General features: G+C 41.3%; 1 protein-coding gene across 1 annotated transcript; it reads left to right on the forward strand.

The window, feature by feature from the left end:
* The first annotated feature begins 2,254 nt into the window (after positions 1–2,254).
* LOC143475369 (eotaxin-like) lies at positions 2,255–3,395 on the forward strand. Its single transcript, XM_076973212.1, has 3 exons — positions 2,255–2,708; positions 2,807–2,924; positions 3,013–3,395. The coding sequence occupies exons 1-3, from the start codon at positions 2,633–2,635 to the stop codon at positions 3,182–3,184; spliced, it is 366 nt and encodes a 121-aa protein (XP_076829327.1). The 5' UTR covers positions 2,255–2,632; the 3' UTR covers positions 3,185–3,395.
* Positions 3,396–10,249: the final 6,854 nt, after the last annotated feature.

The following is a 10,249-nucleotide window of genomic DNA, read 5'->3' on the forward strand; positions in this document are numbered from 1 at the left end:
TGTTTTTTGGTCACGGAGCACTCGTTTCTCACACTGTCATTGGTTGAGGGAAACCTTGGTGGGCGTATTCCATAATCTTTGATTATTGCCTGTGCTCTGTTTTTCCACAAAGGTGGCTACATCTCCAAAATTCAACACAGATACTGTAACGGTTGCCTTTCAAACATATCAGGGTATGATACTCAGGGTACTGAGTGAAAATGAGATTATTCGAGTTGACTGTTTATGACAGCAGTATAGACTCATTCATAAAACACAAAGAGGATGTGGTAGCAAAATTGGCTGCTATTTTAACAAATACCATTAAATGAAGAAGTCTGGGAGCCTTGTGACGGTAACCAGCTGTCAGCATGAAATTTTGTCAAATTGCAACTGTAGCAAAATAAAAGTCCTGATTGAGGCCTGGACCCTCAGCCGCGCCAGTGTTTGCCCTGTGCGATATATTTCTCTGAGGATTATTTTCTGAGTACTATATTTTCAAGTATCAATGGAGTCCTTCCTGCCAAAGGACTAGAAAAATGTCCTGCAACATGATTGGACAGGACAACACAGCCTTGTGCGATAGTAGCACAGGTGGTGCTGGTGTGGAAACCAGAGGGTGTGTTGCCACGGCAGTGAATAATATGCAGGGATGTTCAGTAAATAAGATGGCGGAGAATGGCGAGTATTAACCCCTGTTGCATGCTCTTGATCCCCACATCTCTGCTGGAGTCGATATCCTGAGATAAAGGTAGGTTTCTACATGCTCCTAAGTGTGTGTGTAGAAGCTGCAAGGTGTGTGTGTGTGTGTGTGTGTGTGTGTGTGTGTGTGTCTTTGTCTGTTGCACCTACTGGATTCCTCTGCTTGATCCGACACTATTTTTACTTTACAGCACATCTAATCTCAGCGACTTTCTCTTTGTGGAAGCATTTAAATGGCTTTGCTCTGAAAGGTAAAATGTGATCTCAGTTTCACTTGGCTGTGAGTTGCTATCGGTGGGCAATCGCAAATATCTCTTAATTCAGACAGGATCAATCGTTTAATTTATCTTAGGGGTGTAGTGATTAACCTCGTTTCCCACAACAGAGGAAGAATTTGGCAGGTTTGATGGTTTTCCCAAAAAGCAGAAAGTCTAGAATCACATGTCCTCTGTGTTCAGTCCCAAAGAGAAACATGTTTGCTTTCAATTGCATCACACCGTAGTCTTGCTGACATCATTCAGCCCTTTACTTCAATGCCAGTGTGTGTGTTCTTCCAGTGTGTGTGTGTGTGTGTGTGTGTGTGTGTGTTCTTCAGCCTTTGGGCCGTAGCTAGTGTCACTCCAGGCAGCTGGTGAACACACATCTTGAGGTAAATGCTTGAGTTTTACATCTTACTGTAGCGACAACCATGCTAAGGACACACTTGACAGCTTGGTTTGTGGAATGGCTGTGTGAGACCCTGGGAGCTGTGGTCAAAGCAAAAGTTTCCTCTCAACTGTGACTGTGTGCGGTGAACCCACACCACCCTGTTACCCCCCCCCCCCCCCCATCCCCTACCCCGCCCCAACCCCCCAGCCCCTCGAGACCGAGTGCTCATGATGAGTCAGTGGTCAGAATGCTTCTGCTTTTCCGACTTCTTTAGAAACCTGCAAAATATTCATTGTATATTTTTTTTATGTAATTCTCATAGTGGAAAATGTCATAGTGTCTAAACTACGACGCCGTAGACTTTTTCATTAGAGATTAGCAGTTTTTAAAATCCTAAGTGAGCACTGTACTAACACATTCAGTAGAGTTTTTTTTTCCATCCAGTCATTTATTTTACATAATAAATCAAGAAGGTTGTGAGACCCGGGAAATGAAATGCGATGATGAACAAAGCTTTGTGCATTAGTGACGTTCATTTCTGTGCCATTACTAAATATGGAGTGTAAACCAGGTCTCTTAAGGAGAAAAGGCCAGTAGATGCTGACTGTGAACATTTGAAATGTAGTGGCATCACACAGAGTCCATAAGACATAGCCGAGAACCGCGCATGATTAATACACACACACGCACACAAACTCACAATGGTGTACTTTCCCTTTTCTAAACAAGACTTCAAAAATAAGTGGGTTTTGTACACCACGGCAGATACTCATTGGGGGCTCCAGCGTCTTACTCTGTGGTTGGGAAAGGAGAGAAGCGTAGTGTGACCTAGAAACCAAGGAAACCAATGAACCCTGAGGGTGCAGAAACGTTGTGCGCATCTTCAATAAAGCCAGGGTACTCTCTCAACCAATCGGGATTCATCTCGCGTTGTTTATTCTCCTCAGCTTGTGTTTCTCCCCAGATCAGTTCCATGGAAGTGTTGATCTATATGGAGTTTTGGAGTTACGAAGCCAAAATCACCAGCTAAACATAAATAACTCAAACAGGTTTTGTGTAGCTTAAGGTTTTTGCGTGACTGGCTGGGGACTTCGGGCCAGAGTAATCTATTACTAGCACAAAACCTCACCGCTGTTCCACTTGTGGTTTTGTATAATCTTGGTTTTAGTGCGAAAGAAAGTTGGTGGTAATCTAGACCGTGGCGTGGGAGGAACCTGGCCTTTTTCTGTTCCCCCGGGTTGGGCTTAAAAATGCAGCCCCTCGGAGAAGCTTCAGATTTCTGGAGATAACACGGCCTGAGAAGATGAACGTCTCGTCCGCTCCACGCTCCTCGTCCGCCCTGTTGCTGCTACTGGTGCTTTCCTCGTTCACGCTGAATGGTACGGCCGTCCCAGCCTCCCTGCTGGTATCTCCTCCTGCCTGCTGGTATCTCCTCCCAGGTGAACTGCTCAGCTGACTGTTCTTCTCTCTCCCGCAGGTAGCGAAGCTCGTCCATCGAGATGCTGTTTGAAAACAAGTGATACGAAGATACAGCTGAAACTTCTCAAGAGATATGTTCTCCAAGAGAATGCGCTGTGTCCTCTGACAGTGATTAGGTAAGCCCTTGAGAGCTCTGTCCAAACATGACGCCATTCATACAGCTCATGATTTCACAAATTCACAAATTTGGAAAAATGTTCTTAGGTTTATCACCGTGAAGGAGACCACCATCTGCTCAGACCCGTCCTCACCATGGGCCATCAAGGCGAAGGAATACTTGGACAGGAAACAGCGAGAAGGAGCTTCACTCCAGACTCCCACTGAGAGACCCAGACAACAGAGTTTCAGCACCAACAGAACCCGCCTTCAAGTTTGATTCGACAATCAACTGGACAAATGTTGTGAATGGATGACCACCAACTGAGCTGTTAAAGCACTTTATTAATTAAGAGTTTTGGACTTTATTAATGGAGAGTTTGTACTTTATTAATTAAGAGTTTTGTACTTTATTAATAGACCAATTTGTTTGTACTATTACTTTTAAGCTTTATTAGTATATTATTATATTATTTTATTATTATATTTAATTTCAGAAACATCTTTACATTGTGTTAATTTTATATTATATTTTTTACAGTATTTTTGTAAAATTGTTTATGTTGGAAAAGTATTTGCTGAAATAATCATTTGTCAAAAATGAAAAGCATTGATTCTTTCTTTTAAGATCCAATTCTGTGTTTCTGTTTCTGGAATGCAAAGCACATTTTTTATGTTGCCTTAAATAAATTACCTTCAGTCACCACAACTTTGTATTCACGATTGTGTAATTTGTTTTCACATCACAACAGTGAACTACCATGGAGGAAAATCCTTCAAACATCTTCAAACAGCCAAAGTCACTGACAGAATATGACAGGGGTCTGTGGATTCTGGGATAGTACAACGCTTACCTGATCCATCCTTGTTTCACATGGTTGGAAAGTATTAGGGATTAAAAATAAGATTAGAATATGGATCAGAATAGGATTATGAGCTCTTCTAGATAGTTTACAAGTGGAGCGAACCCACCTTGTGTCACATGGCACCAGACTCCACCTCAGAGACACACCCACTTCCACAGACACGCCCTCTTCCTTCCACTCTCAGTCACAGGCCCCAACCCTCTCATTATTAGTTATTTCCATTCACGTGTACCTTATTTTTTTTTTTTGTCACTATGTAGACGCAGTTTTCTGACATTTTTTCCTGTGCATTACGTAGCAATGCAGTAGTGTTTGTTGTACTGTGTCGTCTGTGGTTGTTAACTGTGGTTTGTAACATTTACTAAATGTTGCAGAGGTTTGCGAAACTCGATTTCTTCTGTTAACAACAAAAGCCAGAAGTACTCAACACTGGTATTGGTGTTGTAGTCAAAAACCACATGTACAACATTTTACATAACAGTACTTGGTGTTGAAGTCAAACACCGCAAACACAACATTGCACAGAACGGTATTTGATATTGTGCTCAAACACTACAGATACATTATACATAACAGTACTACACATACATACATACATACATACTGTATACATACAGCTCTAGTTAAGGTGTATAAGAGCATTGTGAGCGATTTCTAACCAAGTCTGCTTACAGCGACCATTTCATTGTCCACGCCTCTGGACATTTTCCGTCAGTGTCGGGGGGTTATAAACTGGAATTTGTATACTCAGATGGCCTTTTATCCTGTCTCATTTAGGAGCGGAGTGTCCTAATTTCTCTCTTGTGGTTCCTTCAGCGTGACCACTGCGTTCCACCGAGCAGGTCTGCTTCTGAGGAAGAGGAGCAAATCTTCCACTGGCCTGGTTGTGTTTGAGGAGGTGTGTAAAAGTGACCCTGATTCGTCAGCGCACCAAGCGCAGGTTTGTCACACGAGGGGAGATGGGGGTGGACTCGGGCGGAAGGTTAAAACGGGGTCACGACCTCCAGAGAATGAAAAGCCACCGTGACTCCTGCCTGGCTATGTTGAGCACCTCCTGGGCTGACATGATGTTTTTATTTGCAGTATTTTTGTGAATGTTCATGTCATTCTGTAATATTTTGTATATAATACTCTTATTAATATGTCTACTCTGATCTGCATATGAATCATTATCCATATACGCACTTGTGCAGATATTCATATATCTCTTAGGACCCTTCAGTTACTCTTTTAATATCCTAATTCTTTGTTCTGCACTCTATTTATTGAAATTCTACATTATTTTTCCCCAAGTTAAATACCTGTTAACAGTCAGGGGGTTTTCCCATGAAGAATAAATGACATCTGAACACCCGACATTTTTAACAGACATGTCCTACTGCAGATCCTACTGCTTTGCATGTTCTAATCATTTACTTAACATAAATAGACTTGTATTTTTCCCTGTCTAAGTCACAGTCAAATGACGTTTCTGGTGGTGGAGGTTTTAGAGTTTTTGTTTTCCCGACCCTGTGGAGACGTGGCAGGTGTGGATAAAGAGTGCTCTACATGACGACCAGATAGTGACAAGAAATAGACTAAAGATGGGTAGAGTCAGCGGAGGCCTCCTGTGGGCTGAAATAAGGCGATCGGTGCTGTTTCATGATTCTACAAGAGATAAAAAAAGAAAGAAAGAACCTGCTCACCTGCTAACATCCCTATGAAAGAGCCCTTTCAACAGCTGAAGCACTGATCAAAGAGTCTTTATCAGTCATCTCTAAAGAATACGTTCCGCCTCGCCACAGGCAGGCTCAAACGATCCAGACATGGTTGTGAGCAGGTTAAAGTATTTTAGCAAGGGCGACGATATGTGCTTAATTTACAAGAAATAACCTTCCACCGAGTTTTACTCCAAAATCAGAAGAGTGCTGTAACAGGTAGCGCAAGAAACATCAATGTATTAGACCATCACCGGATTTCAGGCATTCGTTTCATGTGTGGGTCCATGAACTTTGGTCCTTCTAAAAGCCACTTCCTCTCTTGTTTGCAACCCTTGTATTTTCCGTCCATCATTAATGTTTTCCGTCTCAAAGGTGAGGTCTCACGCAGGCCCCTCCCCTCTCCACGGCGATAAGAGTCAGGGTCAGGGGTGGTCTCCTCGACTGCACATCCTGCCGTGTGATGAAGTCTCACTTTGCTGTGTGGGTCCTCTCTGCCGTTGCTGTGTTCTCTGTCATCCGTGCCCGTAAGTTCTTTGTGGAGTGAACGCACACCACTGACATGCTTTGTGGTCGGGCATAGATTTGTCAGGCCACCGACGTGAAGCACATATTACGCTAACCTGTGGCTTTGACACTGTGCGCTAGCGAGCTGCTCGAAGAATGCCTGCATAGTCATCGCTATCTGCCAGACCTCAAATTTGTGTTGGAAATGATTATTGTTAAGTATAGATGGTATGGTGTTGTTGTGTGGCATCATTAGGTGACTCTTTTTCATTCACAGAGTACAGACCAGCCTCAAGATGCTGTCTCCGCGTGTCAAAGACTACGGTGAAATTGGACATGGTTCTGAACTACAGATGGCAGTTGAAGGGACTGTGTCCAGTCAAAGCAGTTTTGTAAGTGTCCCAGTATCAGTTTGAGACAGTACAGTAACACTGAATGTAGTACAGTAACTCTGATTGTAGAGAAAGTGTCTGTTGTTTTAGTGGATCATGTGCATCTGTGAAGTTTTCATAGAAAACAGTGACCAAAGATACAGAAATAAAGATATGTGGCAAAAACAAGCAATGCCAAACGTCAAACAGTGGAGATCAGATGAAGATCAGATAGAGATGAAAACCATCAGTGCTCTTGTGGTCTGAGTTCTAACTGTTCCCCAGATAAGTATGTCAGCAGGGTGAAAACAGTATGTGATCTAGCGTGTAAGGGGGAATTAATGCAATGCAGGCTGCTCAGAATTCATAACATGGCTCATGCATGTTATTTTATTTAGGTTTTTTCTCTATATATGAATGAATGAGAGGAAAGGTAGAAAGAAGATAAGGAATAATATATCAGCATGACATATGTTTTTGTATTTATAAACGTAAACGCTAATAAATGCCTTTTATCATATACATTTTCTGTCATTTAAATAATTCAGCACAATAATGCTCTACATTGAAAATTTCTTTGTCGTACAAACTACTAAATTCCGTTAAAGACTCTGTTCCTCCTGTCCACAGGGTTTCCATTAAAGGAGGGAAAACATTATGCTCTGACCCCAACATGAACTGGACCAGAAGAGCCATCGGAAAGGTAGACGCTGAAAGGAAGAGAAAAGATGCAGAAGAAATGAGCACGCAAACAGTGTTGCAGGAGAGTAGCAGACTAGTGGCGCCCCCTCTGACAGGAACTGAGATAGCACCAAACATTAGGTGGATTCAAGGGTCTGCAGTCACAGTATCTTCTACAGAGCGATTTAAAGCACAAAGAACTGTGAAACGCAGGAAAGCACCACAGAGCTCTAAAGTAAAGAGGAAGAGAAAGAGAAGACTGATGAAAAAAAAATCAAAAGGGCTGTAATACTTTTTGGGATACACACACACACACACACACACACACCCACACACATATATATATATATATATATATATATATATATACATTTTTTCCAGAAAATATTTTCACAAAATGAATTAAGAATTTATGAATTTTTGATGCTAAATAATTATGATGTATCTCATCACGGTATCACTTTTCCACTTTCAATAACAATGGCAACAATGATACAATAATTACGTTTGTCAATATTATTGCTGTTATTGTTTAGTTGCAAATGTAATTGTAAATGCCTATGATATAGCGTAGCGGCTGTCATTGTTGTAGTATTACAACATAAGAGCTTTGGTGACTCAAATCAGTTGTGCGACATTATAAATAAACTTTTGCTATTTTCATTAAATGTGTTTGAATTAATAATAAAATCCCAATTAGCAGTATGTTTACCTTAAATATTTAGCATTGTATCATAAATGTGAAATTTGTATTGTGGACGACAATGGAAAAACAGAAGAACAGAATAAAAACAAGTTAGCTTCTCACTGTAGGAGTCTTACTGCAGTCTTACTGTTAGCTTCTCACTGTAGGAGTCTTACTGCAGTCTTACTATTAGCTTCTCACTGTAGGAGTCTTACTGCAGTCTTACTGTTAGCTTCTCACTGTAGGAGTCTTACTGCAGTCTTACTATTAGCTTCTCACTGTAGGAGTCTTACTGCAGTCTTATTGTCTTCAACGTCTGGATCCAGAAGGTCCCGATTCAGTTTTTTTTAAGCAGGTTGCTATGGTTTGCCTCCTGTCTCAGATTCAGTCCGTGGTCCAAAGAAGAATGAAACTGGAACAAAACTGACAAAACCGTCTGACCAGAACAAGTGATATTTCTTCTTGAAACATAAAAGCCACTGTTATCTTTTAGGCCTCTTTAGTAATATGAAATCAGTAGAGAACAGAGACACTCATGTGTGAGTAAAGGCAGAGACACATGTGGCAGGAGCAGATAGTGTATTAATAACCGTTTCCCCCTTTTATCCTAAATAAAAGTCACTGTGAGGTTGAGTGATGAGATGCAGGACACAAGCAAGAAGAGATAAGCAAAGTTTTTTTTAGGCCAAATCCGTATTCGCGAAAGACATGCACAAAACCAGGAGCTTGATAATAGCAGAAACGGGCAGACAGGAAGCACCAAAACAGAGATGTAAATATTGATACTAACAGCAGACACTGACAGGAGAGGCCTGGGGCACAGGTGGTGGGCGTGGCTTATGCGGCACACAGGACCAAACAAAACAGGAAGCCCATGGCTAAACAAGAAACCAAATCAAAAGAGTACATGGCAGGAAAGAGGACAGAGGACATGGCGTCACCATGACAATCGTTTAATTGTTAGTCCTTGTTATAGTCATGACGGTACAACCTGAGAAGTTACTCTTGTGTTGCCATGATGGAATGGCAAACTAATTAAATATGAAGTAAAGTAAAGTAAGTAAAGTAAATTTTTATTTATAAAGCACTTTCTATGCCACCAAGGTTGCCCAAAGTGCTGTACATGTTCTCATAAATAGTGTGTAAAGTACAAAAATACAACAATCAAAAAATAAAATAGCATAACATACAATACATCAATGCACCAAACATTACAAGTTTGTATAAATAGGTTTATAAACCTGATTTAAAAGCCGAGACAGAGGTAGCATGGCGAATGTCAGGTGGTAGTTTATTCCACAGTTTCGGCGCGTACACTGAAAAAGCACGATCCCCTCTGAGTTTTAAACGAGCCCTGGGGGACAACTAATACGTTCTGAGATGAAGATCTCAGCGAGCGCTGCCTGATTGGAGATTGGAGCAAATCTGAGATGTAAGAAGGGGCCAGCCCATTTAGTGCTTTAAAAACAAATAAAAGCACTTTAAATTGTATTCTATATTGTACTGGTAACCAATGAAGTGAGGCGAGGACAGGTGTAATGTGTTCTCTTTTCTTGGTTCCGGTTAATAATCTGCATGCTGCATTCTGGACTAACTGTAAATGTTGTAATAGGTACTGGTTAATACCAATGTATAAAGAATTACAGTAGTCAATTCGTGAAGTTATAAAGACATGAATGACCTTCTCAGGGATGCCAACTTTTGAATATTGCTTGGAGTGAGATTTGAGCCTGGAGGAGGTGGCGAGTGTAAAAGGGGGGGGGGGGGGGGGGGGTGGCGAATGTAAGTTGTAAGATGGTTGGCGCCAGAGCGAACTAGTAACTCATTGAATCATAGATATGGATCAGAGGTAAATAAACTAGTTTTTTTTTCGGTGTGAGATATCGGAAGTGTGGCGTGAGAGCGTGTGAAGACGGTCAATTGCGTGTGTCTCACGCTCAACTCTTGAGCGTGAGAGTTGGCAACCCTGCCTTCTCAAGGTCAGCAAAGCTGAGAAAAGGCTTTAGCCTTACAACGTTTCTGAGGTGGAAGAAGCTACTTTTTACCACAGAGTTGATTTGTTTATCAAATCTGAGGTCAGAGTCAAAAACAACACCAAGATTTCTCACTGACGACTTGCTGGTAATAGACCAAGGTTATCAGAAACAACAGTACTGCAATGTGGAGACCCAAAGCTGATAATCTCTGTTTTAGTTTCATTTAGATGAAGAAAATTAGCAGCCAACCACTTCTTGATGTCCTTAACACAGTTCTTTAGAGACATAAAAGAGCCATTGTCATTGGGTCTAATAGGAAAATACAATTGAATGTCATCAGCATAAAAATGAAAGTTAACATTATGCTTTCTGACAATTTGACCTAAAGGTAACATATATAATGAAAAAAGGATTGGACCTAGTATGGATCCTTGTGGGACACCACATTTCACATCACCTGTAGAGGAGTACGAGTTTCCCATGTTTATCGAAAAAGTCCTATGTTCCAGATAGGATTTAAACCATCTTAGTGCCACACCCTCTACCCCCACCCACTCCTTCA

Source organism: Brachyhypopomus gauderio, chromosome 14 (assembly GCF_052324685.1).
Source record: "Brachyhypopomus gauderio isolate BG-103 chromosome 14, BGAUD_0.2, whole genome shotgun sequence".
Lineage (NCBI taxonomy): Eukaryota > Metazoa > Chordata > Actinopteri > Gymnotiformes > Hypopomidae > Brachyhypopomus > Brachyhypopomus gauderio.

Bases quoted from the DNA above. Each gene is read 5' to 3' on its own strand.
- LOC143475369 (XM_076973212.1), top strand. From the start codon at position 2,633: ATGAACGTCTCGTCCGCTCCACGCTCCTCGTCCGCCCTGTTGCTGCTA. The intron at 2,709-2,806 runs GTACGGCCGTCC...TCTCTCCCGCAG, and splicing joins TTCCTCGTTCACGCTGAATG to GTAGCGAAGCTCGTCCATCG. The intron at 2,925-3,012 runs GTAAGCCCTTGA...AAATGTTCTTAG, and splicing joins TGTCCTCTGACAGTGATTAG to GTTTATCACCGTGAAGGAGA.